Below are 23,745 nucleotides of genomic sequence, written 5' to 3'. Positions count from 1 at the left end.
TCTTCAAGATCCATTCTCATTTGTGTCCCCTGATCCCTGCTGGGCCATTTTAGCCAGGGCCTGTAATTCCTTTGGCATGTACACACCCCCCTGTCAACATTAATACCATCTTTTGAGTTGGTTAGAGTATCCCTTTTTTATTCTTCTTGTCTGAATACAGTTATCAAAATGGTTTTAAATCTTGATATCATACTAAGCCATTCCTCTTTATATACAAGTCTGAAATGGGTTGGTTGTTTCAGTGACTGAAGTCATGTAATCTTTTAAACGTAGTAATGCTAAGTGTAATATCTAGGAAATTACGCTAAGTTGGTAATGAAATTACCAGAGTGGCTTTAATGGTGATTTTGGCAGACATTCTGTTTTGCTCCTTTTTTTTCTTGATAGTATACAATGTTGTCAGGGCAAGTTCCATTCCAATCTCATGACAAAAGTTTGACGTGCACCAGTGCGGTGGAAATCATGAAGAAAATTAAAAAGGGAGATTTCTCCTTTGAAGGAGAAGCCTGGAAGAATGTATCCCAAGAGGCTAAAGATTTGATCCAAGGTAAGAATCTAATGAAAAATTTCGTGTTTTATATGATGTGTAGTGACTGAAGTGGAATCATACCCATGACATATATTTGTTTGTGAATTACTCAAGGAATCCCTATGTGTTCTAAAAGGTTTCAGGCTACTCTATTCAGCCTTATTTTCTTCTCAGAACACTCTCCCTCAGTAATCTTATCCACATTCACTACGTGAACCAGCACCTGGATCCACCAGCATCTCAGTCTCACACCTTCAAAATGAACCTCTTACTTTTTACTCTCCTTTCCCCCAAGCATGTGCCTCCTCCTTTCCCCCTCTTTTTACATGGCCACGAAGCCAGATCACCAGGACAGGACCCAGCATCACCCTAGATCCCCGCAACCCCCCTCGCCTTCCGCAGCCAGGCACCCAGTCCTGCGGGCGCAGCATCCCTCCCAGCCACCCCTCCTCCCCATTCACATGGCTGTCACCTTAGTTCTTGTCATCGTCTCTCTCCTAAAATCCACAACATGCTTTCAACTTGTCTCACTTCCTCTCACTTTACGTGGTTGTCATCCATCGGCACAGTGACCTTCCTAATAGCCAAATGCAATCATGCCTCTTTTCTGTTAAAAATCCTTCAGAGAATCCCTGTGAGCTTCAGGTCAAACTCCAGAGTGCAGCCTTCACAATTCAAAGCCCTTCACAGCCTGGCCCTGCCTGCCTCTGCTTCCTGTCACCTTCGCTCCACCATTCTCGAACACTTGAATTCCTCAAATGTGCTGAGCGCTCGGATTCTGCTCGCCTTTACACGTGCTATTCCTAATCCCTGAAGAAGGGCACCCTTCTTCATCAAACCCACTACGGCTCATCCCCCAGGACTCGTCCCCTGGGAGCCTTCCAGGGTGCCCGCACTCCCTAGGCTGAGCCTTTCCCCTGGGCCTGCCGTGCGCGTGGCTCGTGCTACAGCACTTGTCCTGTAATGTGATGAGACCTGGGTTTTGTCTGTGTGCCTCCCCGCAGCTCTTCTCTGAGTGTCCATCTGCATACCTCCACACTCCCTAACTTGTAGAAGATGTTTGTACATGAATGAAGTAAATCTCGGTACTCTTTGTTTTGGGGGAGTTTGCCTGGTCACCAGTGGGAGTCCTTGTTTTAGGTGGTTATTTTCTCCTGATTGGAAAGCCAGCTAGCCTCCAGCCTCCAGATATAGGCTACTGTGGGCTTTATTATTAGCATCTGGTATTCACTAGGGGATTTAAATGTACATGAAAATGTACGTAATTATCTTTGTAGGAGGTTGACGCCTTACAGAAACCATCATGTCTTGTGAACATAATTGAGATCTATGTCTGAGGTTGATTTTAAACTATGTTTGAAATGACAAATCATAAAATAAAAATATCTTATTTATTCCCACAGGACTTCTCACAGTCGATCCAAATAAAAGGCTTAAAATGTCTGGCTTGAGATACAATGAATGGCTTCAAGATGGCAGTCAGCTATCCTCAAATCCTCTGATGACTCCAGACATTCTAGGGTCTTCGGGAGCTGCTGTGCACACCTGTGTGAAAGCAACCTTCCATGTAAGGCTCTGGGCTCTGCACTTGTAGGGCGGTTTGGAAAGGGATCAGATAGATGTTCTTACTCTATAATCTATTGCTAAGAGACACCCTCTTAGCAATACAGTTTTTAAAATGGGTTCTTTTAATTTTAGATATGCTTTTATAAATCCCTTCATGATATAAACACATTCATAAACAGAAAGTGCATGGGGACCAGAGTCACCGCTAACCCACAAAATATTTATTTGACATTTAGAATGAGTTTGTGAGAGGAGGCAGTAGTCTGATATTTGAATAGTTGAAATTTTTGACTCGGTAAGGAAAACAATATGCACACTATTAGAACTTTTAAAACATTTTTGTTTTATTGAAGTATAGTTGATTTACAATGTTGTGTTAATTTCTTCTGTACAGCAAAGCTATTCAGTTATACATATATATACACATTCGTTTTCATATTCTTTTCAATTATGGTTTATTACAGGATATTGAATCTAGTTCCCTGTGCTATACAGTAGGACCTTGTTGTTTATCCATTCTATATATAATAGTTTGCATCTGTTAATCCCAAACTCCCCATACATCCCTCCCCCACCCCTTTTCCCCCTTGGCAACCACAAGTCTGTATTAGAACACTTTTTCTCTCAAATAAGCTAAATGACTGTCTGTAAAAACTATAAATGGACATTAGGAATTAAGGCACATGTGAAGGTCCATTCATTCAAAAATCATTTTATGCATAATATGTTCTAGAGACTGTGAGGGATAAGAAGTAAATTAATTGGTATTAAGTAAAGACTGTATACTTGAAAGGCTGAGACTGCATAGCAATAACTGTAGATTCTGCACATTCGTGCCAAGCAGATGCAAATACATTAAGGATAAGGAGCCAATGAGTTAGAGAGAAATAAAATTACTTCTGAAAGGATTATCTTGAGAAAGGAGACAGGATAGCACTTCCTCTTCAGCTGCAGAAATGGATTAAAATATTAATGAACTGGGATCTGGTGAGGTGTGAAGAGATGAACTGCAAGCATTTGAGGCAGGTGATCCAAACCTTCTCAGTGACATATGATGTAAGGTTGTCACTTCAGCAATGCCTAAGCTTGAAGCTAAGAAAAGTAAAGACAGGCTGCTGTGAGGAGGAAGCCAGGCTGAGGTTTATAGAGCTAATCTTCTCTGCATATATTGTGTCCAAGATGTACCCAAATTGCATTGACGTGGGAGTGGAGATCAGGGGCTCTGTGTTGGGACTTTGTGGTTGGAATTTTAAATCTCAGACACAGAACTAGTGAAAGTAATGGAGAGAGGTGAGTTAGATTGCTGATGTTCTTCAAGAATTTCCAGTCCGTCAGTGGTTTTGTAATTGAGAGGTAGCCCTGCCCTCTTCAAAAGATTTATTAGAATTGTGACTCCTGGACGCCCTAACATGTGGATTTAAACAGAGTCCTCAGAAACCCTTTCCCATGAGCTTCTGTACCCTGCCCGGAGTTTTGGATACGGTGGTTTTAAGGACCATGTTCCCAGAACAACTTGAAGCTGTGGTTGCCAAGCTTGCCAAACGCAAGTTCTCTGTAAGTCATGACTGCCAGAAAGACTTCAATCCTTTTACCTTCACGGGGGCTCCCCTTGTTTTCTCCCCTAGGCCTTTAACAAATACAAGAGAGAGGGGTTTTGCCTTCAGAATGTTGATAAGGCCCCTTTGGCGAAGAGAAGGAAAATGAAGAAGACCAGCACCAGTACCGAGACGCGCAGCAGCTCCAGTGAAAGCTCTCACTCTTCTTCCTCCCATTCTCATGGCAAAAGGACACCCACAAAGACATTGCAGCCCAGCAATCCTGCCGACAGCAATAACCCAGAGACCCTCTTCCAGTTCTCAGACTGAGTAGCATAGGAACGGTAGCAGCATAACGGATGATCCATTGTCCCTTCAGCTCCCTCATCGTGCGCCTGCGGCTAGGTTCTGTGCTTTGAAAAACGTGTCCCATTGGTCTCCTTGGAATCTGCCTCGCAGGGAATTTTTTCAGGAAAACCCAATTGGTTATCCTCATCCAAAAGCACTGGACAGAGAATGTTACTGTGAATATACCACATGTCATACTGTTTAGTGACCTAGCATGGTGCCAACAGGACTGTTTCTGAAAGAGCAAAGATGTCTGTCAATTTAATTAGGGACTGGTGAGATTTGAGCTGCTGACAAAGTAAGTCACAGGTTCTTCAGATGTGTGCCAGCAAGAGTTCCTCGTACTGTGATGATACCTTTTGCTTCGCCTTGTGGGCATCGTGGGCTTTTAAGAGACTTGCACCCTTTGAACAGTGATTTATCAGCAAAAAAGGTCTGTTTTGAAAAAGAGTCTGTAATGAATTTTATGTGTGGCATATACTTATTTCTTCAGAGAGGATTTTAACTTATTGTTTTTATTTTATGGTTACCTATGACGATAACCTGCTATTATTAATCTTTTTCTAAAAAGTAAAAAAAAAAGGATATAAGAACTTCAGGTCCCACGCTCTATATCGGGGACCCATCTGAGATGCATGCTAAGCTACGTATGTTTTTAATTTTGCACTGCTCTTTCCTGGCAATTTGTTTTAATGGTTATTGCAAAATATTAAGGTACATGTCTCTGTTTTGAGTAATGTTGCACTTTATAAAAGAATATGAATAAAGCAAGCTATTTCATAAAGTGCACTCTTTAAAGCATATGTACTGTATTTTTGCCTTTTTTTCCCCCCCATTATCTACTTTAAATTTGCCCTCACATCCCCCTTCCACTTTGGATGCAACAAGTAGAAGGGGCCTTGTATAACGTAATCATTAGCCCCAGAGGCACTGATGTGAGGAACACCTAAAGGGAAATTCTATTAAACACTGTGCTTATTTGTACACTGTGCTGTGCTGCAGTGAGGCTTTTCCTCCTGTAGTCAGATATTATGTACATAATACTTTAGAATTATAACTATGACTTGTTTTGAAATTTTTCTGTTAAATTTAAATCCAGAAAGCATATTTTATAAACTTATGCAGAGCACTTTTATTGCTCAAAAGTTCTGAATTCATACCGAAAACAAGTGCTGTGTGCTGAAGACATTTCACTGAATGATTGCTGCATTTTAAAATATGATTAATTCATCCCCTATGCAAAAAAAGAAGTGATAGGATTTGTATGTTGTATTTTCTTTTAAAGCCATCACACGAAATGTCAGGACTGAGAAAAGCGATTTTTTGCGATGTTTACAGGAATCATGCTTAAAAAGGCCCAACATGTTTATTTTGTAGTTTTTGTTAATGATAACCTCTTGAGCATTAGTTTGGAATTGGGCATGATATTTATTTATTCCTTTCTTGAGATAATAGCAGCATTAATTTCAACCAGTTATGAATACTAAAAATATTGCACTCTATGTAATAGTATATTTATTACTGAACCAATGTATATATTAATAGCACAGGCAACAAAAATGGCAAATATTAAACTATTTTCAAAATGTATTATCCTGTTCACATTTTTGTCCACAATGATTATCGGAAATAACTTTTTATACTTTTCAGTGGCCCAAATGGCTACCTAATTCTCACTGAGTCAAGGAAAATTTTGTACTGCTAGCTTATGGTCGTTCTTAGTAATGACGGGAAATCTTAGGTGCATTATTACCAAACTCTGTAGCTAATTCACAGAATGTGACCCCATCAGGCACAGGGTTACAATAATCAAGAAAATGTCCATTTATATCTATAGTAAGGTTGACTATATCTAGAAATGTGTTAGTTAGCTCTTTAAGACATTTTTAAAACTGTGCATTCTAGTAGAAGATACTAGTAAAGTATAAACCAAAGGGACTTTGTTGCTAAGGGGAAATGATCCAGAAGAATGGTTGGTATACCCTAATGATTGCTGGTGTAATTGATGCATTGTGAATATTGGAAATCAGTGGGTTTCACTTTCATTTATTTTCATTGCCTCTTCTTCTGGAGGACTTGACAGAAAATGAAATGGTAAAATGGCAGGCAGAGTAAAAGGAAGGAAAGAGAAGGCTAATTTATCAACTGGTGAGCCTCCTTGAATAATCTAGAATGGGCTTTTGAGAAGAGGTCAGAAAACACTCAGAGTAGTGCCCACTTATAGAATATCTTCATCCTCACTCTACTTATAAATACCAGAAAGATGCTGAGTTTGCAGCAGTTATGGTACATGCAGGCTGTTAGTGAATTGCACTTTAAAATTCACAAAGCTTTTGTTTAGTCACATCAAAAATAAACTGAAAAATAATTCATAGGAAAATGTTAAATGAAAGGACTCTTTTTGGTATTAGGAGAAAAACAGAAGTAGGTTTAAGAGAAACAAATACATACACTAAATTCTCTTTGTAACAGTTTTGGAGATAGAGCCAAATCATCCATTCCCTTCTTCCTTTATTGATTATAGTGTATGTAATTTTCATATCATCATAAATCCTGACTCATATATTTTGTAACTATATATGGCTAATCGAGAGGCAAGAATAAGAAAAGGAAAGTAATAGAGGAAAGACATTTTAAAAGACCAGTTTCTTCTAATTACTGTGCCAGATCCTATGGTTGAATGAATTAAATTAGCTGTTTTGAAATTCATTAATTCTTCCAAACCTCTATAAAACAATAAACCACTGAACCACTGGAACAGAAAATCAAGTCTTCTAAGTTAATTTCAATATTCTGGTCCATCTTGGAATTATGGATTCATTTACCCTTGAAAAACTGCCTTTTATTTATTTTTTTATATTACTGCTGATTTCTTAAATAACTATGATATGCTGATAAATAACTATTACTGATAACTAAATAACTAAAATGGCTTTGTATAAGGTAAATTATTTTAAAGAAACCTACTAGGATAGCTGTGACTATTTTTTTTAATAAGGGAATTCCTTTTGTATCTCAATTTTTGGAGTATGTTCTCAAATACTTTATAAAAGTATACAATTTAAAGTCTACTTATTCACCTTGCCCACATTTCAAGCACCTGTTATTGTCATATTTATTAAGAACAGGGTACCTCAAAATGGTGAAAATGTCTACGTTATTGGCCCTATATGTGTGTTAGACCACATTATTACTTTGGGTGTTCTCCCAATGATCAATAACATGATCTGGGTGATTGTATGATCACATTTCTGATATTCTTAAGATGTAAGTAAATAAGTTAAATACTGATATGCTACCTACACCATAACAATATAATTATAGATGAATTATTGTAATATAATGAAATATCTTTCAATTGTATGACTTTTGGACCCTCAAATGTCTTACACTATAACACCCCAATTTCTGGCCTTTAATTAATTTATTTACCCCACACAAGAGTCCCCCTTTATTTGATACCTTTATCTGGCACTAAAATGAATGTAGCAGGCTCTAATAAAATTCAGAATTTAAATTCAAGTTATTATAAAACTCAAGGAATGGAAAAGTAGTCATAAGATAACAGATGCATCAAATAAATAGTTTAAGTATAAACCATCCAAAGAAAATAGCTGCTACAGCTGCATAAAGGTTTTATTTGCTGTCTTGTTAAGTAACTCCAAATTGTGATATTCCTTAGAGAGAATGTTTCCCGTAAGGGTAGTTATTTAAATTTTGTTTATATGGGGCAAAAGTATATTTTCAAGGAGGCAACATTTTTCATCTTAGAAACATTTGGTTAGTCTCATTTCAGTCCTCATCTTCAGCATTTCTTACCTTTGAGATTTCAAGATATTTCTTCTGAGCCCTTTTCTTTGTATGCCCAGCTCCCTGTTATGTAATTAGGTAATTGATGCTTCCCTTCCCCAAGGCAGTTGTCCACTTTTTAGTTCATGAATTTGTGAACTAAGCAGGTGCCAGTATTTTATATTTACCTACTATTACACCAAAAAGGAGTAAGACATTAAAGTAGCTCCCAAATATATCTGTCTTGGCTTCTTCATATTAGTGCAAAATAGGTACTGCTTATTGCCAGCCATCTCCTTTCCATTATTCCTTTGAGCACATGGTAAAAAGCGTGATATTTTGTATTTAGAAGGAGACTTGAATTAACAGACAGGATTCTTGGTAGTTATTCTTCAGGCTTAATTTTCCTGGTGTATTTCTGCTGGAATAGGTGGAAGGACATTTTGTAATATTTTTCTACTTAGAATACTGCTTAGGTTGTCATAAGGAGTTGAATACTTCAGATCGGTCAAGTGGTATTCAATACAGCAATGTTTCTCCAGAGCACAGGAAACGGGGATAATACTTAACATGATGTGGTTTCCATTTAATCTTCTCCATTGCATAACATTTTTAATTTGTACAGTTATGTAAAATTTGTCTCTTCTCTTAAAAAAAAAAAATCCATTTTAATTCTTGTTCCTTCCCATAGGGAGCAGTTTTGATCTTTTAATTTATGTTTTGAAGTCCTCCTATGTTGAAAAAGAAGAATAAAACAGAAAGAATAACCCCCCAAAATGTCATGACTTAGAAAAGGAAATTTAAGTTGTATGAGCAGAATACTACAGGTTTATTTCCTGGCATTTCTGCTTGTAGATAGATTGGAAAATCACTGTTTCTCTTGTTTTATTTGTTCTAGAATTCAGTAAGGTTGAGGAACTTGACATTCTTTACTGCAGTTTTATTTTTAACTTTGTGAGAGGCTGGTCGTGTAAATGTGCACTGTTGTGTTGAAATGGATGTGCGATGATAATCCTCCTAAAAGACCTGTTGCCGTGGTAGACATTTGATTCTTCATAACAGTTTATTTTAGGTACTGTAGTGCTCTCCTATTCGCTCAAGTCATAAATACTGGTAAAAGGAGAGATTAAATGTACAATAATTCTCTTTCTTTTGATGGATAAGAAGGGGAATGTAAAGGTGCTACATCACATATAAAGTTAATACTTTAGTACTAAAATTTTGAAAAATACCGCTAAAACTTTACTGCATGAATTTTAAAAAGGAAAAGGAAACCACATATACACATACTTGGAAGAATTTTGAAAAGACTGGCATTTTAATTTATAGCTTGTATACTTCTGTCTAAAATGGTAATGTATCCTTGGGTGTGGAACTGAAAACTTGTTGAAAATCATCTAAGCTGCAGTAATCTACGTAACTATGTAAATTCTTCCACGGCTTTGCATAAAGATAAGGCTTTGTCTTTCTAGAAAGTAAATGGAAGATAAAAAGATGAAAAACATAGTTTTTCCTCTGTTCTATGTGGACAATTAAGAGTAAAAGTATGGTCAAGCCACAACTCAAAGGAAAGCCATTCCTATCCACTGCCGTCTGTGTTGACTTCATTCACTGCAGCACTTGTACTTTTCTTGTTTTTATGTTTTCCAGTTGTATGACCACACACATTAATGTATCCCTACACTGGTGTTTCACTCACTACTTCTTAATACGTATTGACTAACATTTATAGGTTGTAATTAAGATCAGAGAGATAAAGACTCGATTGGGACAGAGAAAGATAAATTTGGGGATGAAAGTTATTTAGGAATAAGAAAATAATGATGCTATGTGAGAAAGTGAGCAACCTTACCACTCTGAGATACAAACATTTGGTATGAACATGGAGAGGGCTACTTTACAAAAATGCTATTTCAATGGCCTATAGATAAATATCTTTTAATTTGTCTATTGTGTGGATAAATGAACTTACTCAACATGTTATACACAAGCTTTGTAATGTAAGGTGGTGATTTTCTTCTGGGAGGCCCATTTGATAACATTTTCCTCTCTGTTTCCCTACCTCCTCCCAAACTTTTCCTACTGCCTTCCACCCAGACCCCTGACATTCTATGGCCAAAGAGACCAGTCAAAATGGAGGACTAACACTACATAAGTAGTGATCATATTTTTAACATTTTTAATGCAGTATGATGTATAAAGTGCACAGATCTTAAGTGACAGCTCAATGAATTTTTACATACATATGCACCCATATAACCATCACCTGGATCAAGATGAGGCTCCCAGTCCATACTCAAACGTAGCCACTGTTCTGACTTCTGTCACCATAGAATAGTTTTGCCTGTTCTTGACCTTCCTGTAAATGGAATTATACAGTCTGTAGTCTTCGTGTCTGGTTTTATTTGATCATATCATAATGTCTGTGAAATTCACGTATGTTGTTGCATGTAGCAATAACAATAGTTTGCTCTTTTTTATTACTCTGTAGTATTCCATCAAATAAGTATATTGTAATTGATCCATTCTACCGTTGGTGGACATGTGGGTTGCGTATAATTTTTGGCTTTTATGTCTAAAGATGCCATGAACATTCCTGTACATATCTTTTAGTGCACACATGCACTCATTTCTCTTGGGTTTATACATAAGAATAAAACTACTAAATCATAGGATGGATGTATATTTAGCTGTAGAAGATATTGCCAAATAGTTTTCAATAGTGTTTGTACTAATTTAAACTCCCACCAACAATGTATGAGAGTTCCAGTTGCTCTATGTCCTCAGCAGCACTTGGTACCATCAGCCTTATTAGTTTTAGCCATTCTGGCAAGTGTGTATTTCTTTGTGGTTTTATCCATTATGGTAAGTGTGTATTTTGTTGTGGTTTTAATATGCATCTCTCTGAGAAGTAATGATATGTGGAATACCTTTTTATATCTTTATTAGCCATTTGGAAATTTTCACTTGTTAAGTGCCTGTTCAAGTCACTTGTTCATATTTATTGGGTTATCTGTCTTTTTCCTACTGATTTGCTGGGGTTCTTTATATTTTAATGATATGAGTTTTTGGTCTGATGTATTATTATAAACATCTTCTCTTTGGTTTGCTTTTCCACTTTCCAAATGGTGACCTTTGATGATCAGAAAGCACTAATTTTTATGAAGTCCAATATACCAATCTTTTCTTTTATTGTTAATGATTTTTGTGTCCAGTTTAATAAATCTTTGCCCCAATATTATGAAGATATTCTTAAATTCTTCTAAAAGCCTTGTTTTACCATTCACATTAGGCATACAATCCATCTAGCGCTGATATTTGTATATGGTGTGAGACAGTAGCCAAAGTTCATTTATTTCTGTAAGAGTATCCACTTGACCCAGGCCAGTGTATTGAAAAGCTCAGTGCATTGCAGTTGGAACTTTTACAAAGTCTTCATACCTGATAATGAAAGACTTCTAACTTTGATCGTCTTCCAGATAGTCTTGGCTCTTCTTGACCCTTTGCATTTTCATACACATTTTAGAAACAGCTTGTCAGTTTCCTTGGGGGTGGGTGCAGATATCCATTAGGGTTTAACTGGTATTGCATTGAAAATATACATCAATTTCAGGAGAACTTATATCTCCTCAATTTTGGGTTTTGCAATCATAGATGTGGTATATCCCTCTACTTACTTAGTCCTCTTGAATTTGTCTCAGCAATGTTTTAAGATTTACATGTAGTGATTAAATTTATTTCTGGATTTTTGATGTTTATATTTTATTAGCTAATTCTTTTTTGTTAGTAGATAGAAATATAATTGATTTTTTATATTGCCTTTGCATCTAGCAACCTTACTAAATTCACTTCAATTATTATAATTCTGTAGATTCTTTTGTGTCTCTTCATTTATATATACAACCGTATCTTCTGTAAATAATGATAGTTTCATTTCTCCCTTCCCAGTTTTTCTTTTCTTACCTTATTGAGTTCACTAGAACTTCTAGCAAAATGTTGAATAGAAGTGGTAACAATGGACCTCTTTGACTTGTTCCTGAGCTCAGAATAAGAATTCAGTATTTCACCATTCAATATGATGTTTGATATAAATTTTAAAATAGATACCATTTACCCAAAATGTTTTACTCCTAGCTTTCGGAGAGTTTTTATTAAATAGTATTTCTATTAAGATGACCATGTGACTTTTCTCCTTTATCCTCTTATAGTGATAAATTACACTAATTGATTTTCAAATGTTGCATTCCTGGAATAAACCACATTTTGTCGTGGTGTATTATTCATTTCATATATCATTGGATTCAGTGTGCTAATATTTTGCCTAAGATTTTTTTTTTTTTTTAACAAATTTATTTATTTATTTATTTTTGCTGTGTTGGGTCTTCGTTTCTGTGCGAGGGCTTTCTCTAGTTGTGGCGAGCAGGGGCCACTCTTCATCGCGGTGCGCGGGCCTCTCACTATCGCGGCCTCTGTTGTTGCGGAGCACAGGCTCCAGACGCGCAAGCTCAGTAGTTGTGGCTCACGGGCCCAGTTGCTCCGCGGCATGTGGGATCTTCCCAGACCAGGGCTCGAACCCGTGTCCCCTGCATTGGCAGGCAGATTCTCAACCACTGTGCCACCAGGGAAGCCCTTGCCTAAGATTTTTGAGTTGTCTTTTATTTGGGGTAGCTAGTCCATTTACAGTTAATGTGATTACTGATTCCTGGTTTTAAATCTACCACCTCAGTTTGTTTTTTACTTGTCCCATTTCCTCTTTGTTCCTCTATTTCTCTTGTTCTGCTTTCTTTTGAATAAACCAAGTATTCTCTGTTACCCTTTTTTTCTCTAGTATTTTAGTTTGTTGGAGATTTTTTAAAAATTCATTTAGCAGTTGCCTTAGACTTACTTCAATCTGGGATTATTTTCCTTCTGCCTGGAGAACTCTATTTAGGATTTACTTTAGTGCCAAGTCTGCTATCAATGAATTATCTTAGTTTTTGTTTTTTGAAACTTTCTTTTGCCTTTATTTCCTTTTGTACCACATATATTGAGATAAAATTCATATAACATACTATTCACCCATTAAAAGTGTACAGCTCAATGTTGCCTTTATTTTTGAAGGATATTTTTGTAGAATCTGTTGATGTTCTTCCTAAATGTTGGAAATTCTTAACCAATCATTCTTCGAATAATTATTTCCAATCCATTCTCTGTTTCCTCTTTTCTAGGAATCTTCTAAACCTTTCCACCATGTTCCATATATATCTTACAGTCTTTTCTGTGTTTTCCATCTTTGTTTCTCCCTCTACTTCAATCTGTGTAATATTCACTGACCTGTCTTCCAATTCAGTTATCTTTTGTTCTGCTGGATCTAATGAATATTAATTTTAATGTCACATATTGTATTTTGGGATCTAAAATATGCATTGACTCTCTTATAGACTCTAGGTCTCTGCTGAAATTCTTAATCTTTTCCTCTATATTCTTGAATTTCTTAATCAAAGTAATTTTAAAGTTCTTGTCTGATAAATCCAGTGTCTGAATTACTAGCTATTGGTTGTTTCTACTGTCCATGTATATTTCCTCTTGTTTTTCAGTCATTTGGTTCTGTTTTTTAGGATGCCTAGTAAGTTTAGCTGAATACCATACATTGCATATTAAAACTTGTGGAGGCCCTGAATGATATCTTCCTCCTAAAATGGTTCTGTTTTCTTCCAGCAAGTAGGTAGAGTATAGGCAGATCACCATAACCCCACTGAGGGTTGATTTTAGATTTTGTTAGGACTGGTTTCAGTTTTTCCCTTATTCCTGGCACATGGACTCTCTGGGTTCTCAGTTGAAAAGCTGGGGTGTTTATTGGGGCCACTTCACCTTGGTGGCCTTGAACTCCAGCCTCTCTCTCCTCAGCACCAAGAGTTTTGCTCGCCTCCTTAGCCTCCCAGTCGCTGCTGTTTGCTGGGTTTCTGAAGGTCTCACCTTGTGCACATGGTTTAGGATTGGCAAACACTTCAAGAGGAAGTATTTCAGGCTCACTTTCCTGAGCTTTTCTACTCTCTGGGACTTTGTCCCTCATGTCCTAGCTACTTTGGTAGCCCAAACTCCAACCTTTGTTTCTTTTCTTTTAAATTATTTTTATTTATTTATTTTTGGCTGCATTGGGTCTTTGTTGCTGCGCGCAGGCTTTCTCTAGTTGTGGCGAGCAGGGGCTACTCTTCATTGCGGTGCGCAGGCTTCTCATTGTGGTGGCTTCTCTTATTGTGGAGCACAGGCTCTAGGCATGTGGGCTTCAGTAGTTGTGGCAAGTGGGCTCAGTAGTTGTGGCTTGCGGGCTCTAGAGCACAGGCTCAGTAGTTGTAGCGCACGGGCTTAGTTGCTCTGCGGCATGTGGAATCTTCCCAGACCAGGGCTCGAACCCGTGTCCCCTGCATTGGCAGGCGGATTCTTAACCACTGCGCCACCAGGGAAGCCCCAACCTTTGTTTCTTCAACCAACTGGAATTGCTGCTTTATGCTAGGCTTTATTTCCTTGTGTAAATTTTCAGTGCTTCCAGAGAAGGCAGAATGAATGTGGAGCTCACCCCAGCGTGCTTTCCTTCTTTCAGGACTACAGTTCCTTAGGTTCTGCCTACATCGGTTTGCTCCCTGATGTCCATAAGCAGATGTTATGTATTTTATTTAGCTTTCATTGTTGTTTTCACTGGGAGAGTTAGTTCCAATCACAAGCTATTCTACTATGGCCCAAGCAGAAATCTGGTAGTCATCATTTTTAATCACCGTTGCTATTTCCCCACAGTACCTTCTGGCAGTGAGAACTTGGTTGTCACAGGTTCACATTTATAAATTTGTTCCTTCATGCACTGAACATTTTTTGAGCTCCTGCTTCAAGCCAGGTACTATTCTAGACACAGGTAATATAACAGTAAGTTAGATAAGATCTCTGCCTCTTGTTTTAAAGAAAGGCTACTAAATGGTTTCTGTCGTGCTTGTACTAATTAAAGACTTTTCTTATGTGTGGGTGAGAGAAAGACAGACTGAGACTAAGGTTTTGGGGATGACAACACCTTCCTATTTTATACAAATATTTTTAGCCTTTTATAAAGTTCTGCAGAGATTAACCCAGTTCACAGTTCACACACAATACACCAATATTTTTTCCACCTTTGGAAAGCTAAGACATTATGCTTAATTCCTTATCTATGAGTTTCTACATCATACAGACAAGATAAACATATGAAAAACTCACTTTGAAGCACAATTATATGACAACTTGAGTTGAAGCTCCAGGAACTAACTTATGGAGAACAAATTTAACTCTGAGATTAAATCTCTCCATGAGTGTCAACAAGAGTCTGATAAAGAATCAGCCTACTGTGGCTTCTCACTTTAACTTCAGTTTTCACATGCTACAGAGCACTTACTAAATGCTCTGAGATACTAAAAAATGGCTTGGTGTTCTCAGTCTTCCAGAACAGCTTAAATGTCACTGAGAAAAATATAACCTGGGTACATGTCACTGTTAAGATATTATGGTCAAATCAAAAATTTTACTCCTCTGTTCTTTGCTATTCTTTCCCACTTCAGAAACTCCATCCAATGGGTTATTTTCTATTCCAAAGACATATTCCAGAGATGATAATTTGTATTTCCCATTACAGTCCATTTTCATGTGATCAAAAGGCAGTCAAAGAACTAGAACATCATGATACATAGGAGGTCTGTAGAAACTAAAGTGCACTCAGAGGACAGATCAAGAATCTTCAGCACCTGTGGTTTAGTGTACTTGGAATTATGGCCCTTTTGGAGTGGTCTAGGAACAGGCAGTTAGGGCTTCCCTGGTGGCGCAGTGGTTGAGAATCTGCCTGCTAATGCAGGGGACACGGGTTCGAGCCCTGGTCTGGGAAGATCCCACATGCCGCGGAGCAACTGGGCCCGTGAGCCACAACTACTGAGCCTGCGCGTCTGGAGCCTGTGCTCCGCAACAAGAGAGGCCGCGATAGTGAGAGGCCCGCGCACTGCGATGAAGAGTGGCCCCCACTTGCTGTAACTAGAGAAAGCCCTCGCACAGAAACGAAGACCCAACACAGCCATAAATAAATAAATAAATAAATAAATAAATAAAAATTAAAAAAAAAAAAGAACAGGCAGTTAAAAGTGGAAGAAGCCAGGCACAAAAGGCCACATATTGTATAATTCCATTTACATGAAATGTTCAAAATAGGCATATCCATACAAACAGAAAGTAGATCAGTGGTTTCCAGGGGATGGTGGGAGGGGGAAATGGGGGAGTGACTACTTAATGTGTATGGGTGATGAGGTTTGGGGATGATGAAATGTACTGGAATTAGATAGTGGTAATGGTTGCACACCATTGTGAATATACTAAAAACCACTGAATTGTACACTTAAAATGGTGAATTTTATGTTATGTGAATGTTATCCTAAATTTTTAAAATTATTTTGGCCACACCATGCAGCATGCGGAATCTTAGTTCCCTGACCAGGGATTGAACTCGTGTCACCTGCAGTGGAAGCGAGGAGTCTTAACCACTGGACGGCCAGGGAAGTCCAAAGTTACCTTAATTTTTAAAAAAATCACACATATAAAAGAACTACCAGCTAGAGAGCAAATAGTTATTTTGAGGAAGTCAGTCCTAACACCTTGCTATTCAGAGAATACTGTTCCCAGTTACTTCAGCAGCAACTCTGAAGCACAGTTGACATTATGTTTGGAAAATCTTCTCTTACACACACAAATTGAGTTCTTGGGGACAAAGTGAAAGTGTTTCTTGCAGACAGCATCAAAGAAAGACCCAGCCTAACAGAGAGAGGGCACCTCCTTTGAACCATATTTTTTCCAGCGTAGGGTAATGTTTGGATAGCTATTAAATGTGCTCTATGTTTTAATGGTGATTACATCCAGCTTCTCATTACTGTACTTTTATCTCTGCTCTCGCTTTTGGCCTTGTTGTCATAATGGGACCACAAGCCTCTTGTTTTACATATGATTTTCTTTGGTGAATGCTTTTCTCAAATCTCTCTAATCCTGCCTATGTTAACTTTCTCTCAGAAGCAGATTCATTTGTGCAGTGAAGTATTTTATTTAATCATGAAGTCATTTGGAGCAGTTATCTTTTTCTCAAACACCATACCATTGAAATACCAGAAAATTATGCTACTCATGACTTTGCCATTTTACTAAAAGTACAGTTGACCCTTGAACAACACTGGTTTGAACTGCTTGGGTCCACTTATACATGGATTTTTTTCAATAGTAAATGCTACAGTATTACACAATTCCCGGTTGCTTAAATCAGCAGATACGGAGGACCCTCATATAAGGAGGGCCAACCACAAGTTATATACAGATTTTTGACCACATAGAGGGTCGTCACCCCTAACCCCCATGTTGTTCAAAGGGTCTACTGTGATCAGAGGTTATATTGTCTCTCTTAACTCCACTGTATACATTTAAAATAATTTTATCCTCAATAATTTATTTCTACTCAGCGAATGCAAAGGTTTTATCAACATGAGAGTGAAGTTATAAACCTTTTTTATTCACCGATTGAGACATCACATGAAACTTTTCTTTTGTCCTAGCAAAGATGAACTATTTTGAAGAAAATTAATTAGACTTTAAAAGTGTCAAAATGCTTTTATAGAAAATGCAGATAAAGTTGTTTCAAACCACAAGTTGTTTTACATAAAATCTTTATGGGAAGAATATATATTTCAGCACAATAAAATCAGTACTTTTTATAAATTTTGAATGGTAAATGTTTTGAAGGTATTTTTTAATAGTAACTATTAAAATTTTTTTTCTTAAAATATTTAGAATAAATCACACCTAAAATGGATGAAGTAGTGTAAGTATTTTGTTGTATCATTAGTCTCATTGTATGTATGTTTTAAAACAAGAATGGGCTGGGAAGATAAAGATTAATTTGTAATAAGTACACTATTATTTTACTGAGTGATTCTATCTTTTAGATATTTGAGTAAAGTCTACTGACAAAGTAATCCAGATTTTTTTTGTATTTAATTTCAGTGTCCTTGCTTTTGAGCCTAGTGTTGGCTTTCTAATGTCAGAATAAATCCTACTAACTGAAAAATTCAGAAATTTTTTCTAATGATAAATACATTCAGTGAAAAACTCGAGTCGCTTAAAATTCTAATTAGAGTTTAAATTGATTCATTTGAGCCATATGTGTGTTATGAAAGCGAAAAAGATAAGTATTTGTTACTATTGTCCTTAATGTATAATCTTCATTATTTAGACTTTTTATTTTTAAGTTAGTTTCTACAGTGGTTTCATGTTAAGTTTTTCAAATGTTAGCAGATTATGGTGGTTATAGTAAAGGGTTTTGTTTTAAATCTGGTAGCATATTTAGGAATCATTAAATTATAAATTACAATTTCAAATCTTCATACTTGCATTATAATTACTTAAAATTAGTCTGCATTAATAGCCTAAATAGATACCTTAGTTTGGAGGAAAAAATACTATTCTATTTTCTAGTTACTTAACAATTCACTTAATTGTCACTAGTTACTTAATAGTTCAGTGAAATGTACCTCTGTGTGTGTGTGTGTATCTGTGTATAAATGGTTAATAAGATCCATTCCTTAAATTCACTATCTACCCTGCTGTGATCCTCACCTATACTGAAGTACTCTCTGGTATGAATGATCAGTCAACCATAGGGTATGAGATATCTGTATTTGTTTCTTTCTAAGTGAAATATATGGATACAAACAGTTCAAACTAGTAATACCAGATTGGTTTCCTAAGAACTAATATAGCTATAAGAGGTGGTAACATTACCGAGTTCCATGATTATTTTAAGGTAGCTTTAAAGATGGTTAGATTTTGATTTCATACAAAGACTTCGGAGTCCTAAACTTGGTTATTTAAAACATCCAGAGATAGTAGGTATTTGTTTTTTGAAGATTAAGTAAGGAATGCATTATGTTTATTTGGTTGATTTTATCTAGACTTTATAAATGTGATTTTTTTTTTCCAAGCTACTTCATAGTTGGTGCCTTCATAGGAAATTTTAGTTTGATTAGTCAACTCTCTCTGCTGGGTTTTGGGTATTTGAATTTTTTTGTTTGGTTGGTTTTGGGGGTTTTTTTGTGGGAGAGGTGATAACCTAAGAAGTTTCTGCAGCAGAAATATCATGAAACCATATATGTTCCTTACAAAGTTGTGGCATTTAGAGGAGTTTTTCAAAGCCTGTGTTGGGATGTAGGCAAATTAAGCAAAGCATCATAGTGAATTCAGCTTATGTATAGAATGACAAGCATATTTAGCAGTTTTTGCTAATATTCTGGGCTTCTTTTCATGTGACTGTTTTGCAGACTTAATAATGTTCCTTCCTGATAAGAGGCTGACTGGAATTTATTTTTGTTTAAAGAAATATTTTTAATATGGAAAAAATAAAAGCTGCACATATGCCTCTCATATGGCAAACTCTAAATTAGCATTACTCCATCACAGCATTAGATACCAACCATACTAACAGCATGCAGATATACTGTTTTTCATTAAACTTTGCACTTTACATTGAAAGTTTTCAAATCAGATCTTATTTGGGTAGATTTCACATGACTGGACTAATACATAAATATTTACTCCTTTGAAGGTATTTAGACATTGGAAATTAATGGCTTGCTTATGAGCCATAGATTTGAGGAGCCATTTGAAATGAAATTTCCATTTCTTAACCTTTTTGTAGATGGATCGGTTGGGCATAATGCTATGTTTCTATATTCTAGGACTGTTAACAAATAATACTATTTATTTCTTAATATCGACCAACATATTATTAAATTAGCTCTTTTTGCTCAAAAGAGCTCTGAGATGATTGGGAACACTGTGTGCTGAAGTTGGATGCAAAGTTGACTATTGTACAGTGAACCTCTTGGGAGAACCGAAGGCTCAGGAAGCTATGAGTAATGAAGCATAAAGCCCGTCATTCATATGTAGCTTAGTCAGTGCCCCAGCTTTGTTTCTCAGTGTTCAGTTTTTAATAATTATAAAAAGCTCACTTTATTCCTTCTCTCTTCCCTGAACCCTTGGCTTTAATTGAAGAGTGAAATGTATTATGTATGCCTCTCCATGAGTATTGCTGATGATTTTGCAAAAAGGAGGTGGGAAGGCAGTTTAGTACTGGATTTCCAGACTGGCCAGACACTCAGCATCTCTGTGCCTCTGTTTCTTCATCTGTAAAATGAAAATAATTATACCTGTCCTCCCCCTACCTCAGCAGCATACTGAAAGATCAATTAAAGTAGAGGAAAAAAATCTCTAAGATGCACTGATCCAAAAGATGGACAGAACATAGATGTAGCTGTTATTTAATCATGACAGCTTTGCTATATAGCAATTTCATTGTATCTTTGCCTGGTACTGTATAGTGAATATCAACTAGCATTTTGAAGTAGAAACTGATAATAGGGAGTTTTTTAATTATATAGATTTTTAATACTTAAGGTCATCAAATAATATTGGTAAAAATTTATAGTGTATGTTATAGATCTGAGTGTGGGTTAAAAACATATCACTACACTCAGCTAATTTGTAGAATGTCTTTGCTATTTGAGTTGACTTGGTTATTTCAGAGGGCTGCAGAGTTAATCAGATCAAACTGTAGTCATAGCAGTATTTTTAGCATATCCCAGAATCTTAGAGTTTAGGAGCCTTGGAGCTCACCCAGGGCAATTTCCTGCAGGAAACCAGGTTCCTTCCTGGTGACGTCACTGACAGGCGCTTACGCAGCCTCTTCCTGAAAACTTTTTGGGGAAGGAGTGTGCTGCTACCTCACAGCTTTGATGTGTACCTTTTGTTCAAGAATTTCCTAAAACTTGGAACTAGTCATGTGTTACATGAGAAGATGCAAGCATTTAAAATTTTGTATTGAACACCATCCTTATTTAAAGGGCCTAGGTTTGTATTATTTTCTGGGGTTTGTTTTATGTTTTCGACATGGTTTTCCCCATTGATTGGGTTGTTTTCTCCATTTTCTTAATAATTTGACAATATTTTCTTCCCTTTTTATTTGTATCTTCTTCCACTTAGCATTTATGGTAGCAAGGAGGGGAGGGATGTCTATTTTTTCAATGGGCTGAAATCATAACTTCTGTTTTGTCTTACTATGGCAACTGGATTGATGACCGTCTCTTATTTAAAGGTCCTTCAAAACTAGAAGCCATTCCTTTCAGGGCAATGCCTGAGAAGTGATGTCAGGAACTCTGGGGAAGGGGAAGCTGAGAGGACCCCAGAGTAGAGAAGAGGGTCCAAATGTCCCGAAACTGTATTTCCTTCTAAGGAGCATGCTTCCAAGAGCCAGGAGAGACACGGCAGAGACATGGCATTCTAGTGTAGCGCCAGCTGCCAGCTAAGACAGTCTTGAAACAATGTGTCCATTTTGCTTTAGCAGGTCAGGTTTAGGGACATATGTAGCTTTGATATTTAAATCCACCCTTTGTTCCATCTTTGGGAAATGAGAGTACCTTGGTTTTGCTAACTGGCCCAGATGTGCATCAACAAAGTAAATCACTTTAATTGCATCTTTTCATTTGGTTTTCACTTCTCTGTTTCTCTCTTTCTCACTCAGTCTCTCTCCCCCATGGCATTCCTTCTGCTTTCTCCCACCTTTTTAAAGGAAGCTGTGCTTGTTCTTGCTGGAATCCAGGTCACCATGTCACCATATTAAATGAACCAGCCTTAGACTCTAAACCCTGTAGCAGGGATTATCTGTGGGTAGCCACCAAATTAACTATTTTAGACAGTTTTAAACAGCTATTTGCTGTCCAGTCACATCAGCTGTCTAGCAGTCCAAGGTGGCCTTTCAGGCAGAAGAATCACCAACCAGAGTGGATACGTTTCTAAAATAAATGACCTGTAGTTAGTGATCCCCTTTGAAAAGCTTCTCTTTTCAGACATATGGGTGCGTGTTCCTCTCTGGCCAAAACTTTGTTTCCAGTCTCAAAAGGGCTGTTTCTGAAGGTGTCTTTGCAACCCTTTTGTTGCTGGCTCTGTTAGTTGCCTGATAGGCAGTAGCTAATTCATCATTCCCTAAATACCAGAGGAGCAGCTGTTATATTCAGACTCCCAGGCAGCCTATGCAGGTCCCCCCAGCTAGGATCAGGTACTCATTTGTCATCAAAGGAGGGAACTATTCTATTTGCAGATATTTGATTCTATTTTTCTTCTGTTGATCTTTGTCATGTTCTGCCTGCCTTAATGAGGTTCTTTACCTGCATATCTGTCTCTCTCTTTCACCTTACTCCCAATTTTCCAATATGGAAAATTCCTTTTTATTTGAGAAAGAAGCAAAAAATCCTTTTAAGTGAAGTCTATAGATAGGATTTGCTTTGGGAATAGATGATTTCTTCTTCTTCCGGTTGTAAACCTCAATTTGGATGGCGATTAGAACGGGTTTTTAAACTCTTTGAAAAAGCCCTTCTGGGGCAAACCTCTGACAGAGTCACTGAACTGGCATGCAATTACAATTTTATTTGCATGACTTTTTTTTCTAAGTCACTCTAGAAGAATGTTAAGACATTTTGACAATGCAAGAAATAAAATTATTCTCACATCAAGGATCAATTTTACTTTATATCTGCCTTTATGCCATCTTCCATTGTTTTTATTAGTATTAATCTAGTATTAATTCTCCCCAAAGGGAGTGGCTTGATGCCTCCCACTTAAGTAGGTAGAAGCTTTTCTTTAGCTGCTTTCCTGAATCCCATATTTATAATACTTTAGGGTAGGATTTTTTTTTTTTTTTTTTTTGAAATTGATTAAGCCTAGTTGTGCTAGAATCTTCAAGTATTAATTTATAATGAACTTTTCCTCTTCTGGGATTATTAGAAGAGCTAAACATTACATGTTTCTTTTGTTGCTATAAATATACATAGTCATTTGAAAGTTATTTGAATGTTTTATTACAGTGATAATTGGTATTGCCATTGATTAAAGGTAAAATATATGGAGTTAAAAATTTGTATACGATATACTATTTATTGAGAATTTTCAGAATCCCATAGCTGCTTGTCTTTAAAACTTATAAGAGGAATGTGTTTTTTTCCCTTCCTGGTCTCAAATTTAGTGTTCCCTTTGTTCAGGCAGGTTTGAATGAGTTGTATCACTGGAAAACACACATGTATCAAAAGGTAGATATATTGTAGAAACATGATGTTTTCTTGCCTTGGAAGTCTGACCAGACAGTTTTTATGTATGGGTTTTATTTTTAACAAAGCAGTAAGGGCTTACTTTCTACCAACTTGTGTGTGTAAAGATGTATTTGTTCAAGCTTTAAGAAAAAAATTAACCTGTCAGTGTACAAACACCTGATATCTGATTTGGATCTGGGGGGAGGTGGTTTGGGGCAGAGAGAGCTGTTTATAGTATGTTGTTTTTTGGAATTAAGTAAGATTATTAAAGTAACACAACAGTAGATACCAGTAATTTTATGTCTTAGAGGAATGACTCAAATTAACTTGCTTGTGCTAAAATTGCATGTAGGTAACTGAATGCAGTTTTCTGTTGTTCTCTTAGCTGCACTTGTCTGCTCTGCTTTGCACTGCCTTGAAAGTAGAGGAAGCTTCCCTTGCACCGAGTTCTCTAAAGGTCTGGTGCTCTAGTTGCCCATTCATTGCTCTTCTTGAAAGAACCCCTGTCAGAACCCGAAGGCTCTAGAAGAAACTGGCCCCTGATAGATCATAAGGGAGGGAATGCCTGGGGCTTCGTTACCACAGCTCTTGGCAGCTGGTTCCCCGTCTCCTTGGCCGCCTCCCACCCAATCTTCTGTGACTCTCTCCCCTGCTCCCTTGGGCACTGATCCCTCGCTTTTATCCTCTGAAATTCACCCACCTTCTACCCCTCAAGGCCAGCTTCTCTCAGTCTTCCAAAGAAATAGTTCCTTAACTGGATTATTTTTGGAGACAGGAGCAGTTGATGGAATGATCAGAGGCTCAGCTGCTGTGTCAGCTA

General features: G+C 37.1%; 1 protein-coding gene and 1 long non-coding RNA gene across 3 annotated transcripts in view; one reads left to right on the top strand and one right to left on the bottom strand.

Annotated features, from left to right (window-relative positions):
- RPS6KA5 (ribosomal protein S6 kinase A5) overlaps positions 1–5,037 on the top strand; it is a 189,004-nt gene extending 183,967 nt beyond the window's left edge. For both annotated transcript variants that reach the window (XM_061181170.1, XM_061181169.1), the window contains 3 exons: positions 388–547; positions 1,933–2,096; positions 3,721–5,037. In XM_061181170.1, the coding sequence (XP_061037153.1) occupies positions 388–547; positions 1,933–2,096; positions 3,721–3,960 (564 nt within the window). In that variant the 3' untranslated portion in view covers positions 3,961–5,037. The remainder of the gene's footprint in view (positions 1–387; positions 548–1,932; positions 2,097–3,720) is intronic.
- Positions 1–23,745, bottom strand: part of LOC133084486 (uncharacterized) — a 63,354-nt gene that overhangs the window by 27,207 nt on the left and 12,402 nt on the right. The window lies entirely within an intron of this gene.

The sequence above is a fragment of the Eubalaena glacialis genome, chromosome 2, assembly GCF_028564815.1.
Source record: "Eubalaena glacialis isolate mEubGla1 chromosome 2, mEubGla1.1.hap2.+ XY, whole genome shotgun sequence".
NCBI lineage: Eukaryota > Metazoa > Chordata > Mammalia > Artiodactyla > Balaenidae > Eubalaena > Eubalaena glacialis.
The sequence above is the reverse complement of the archived record's forward strand: the minus strand, read 5'-3'. Positions and strand labels throughout refer to the sequence as shown.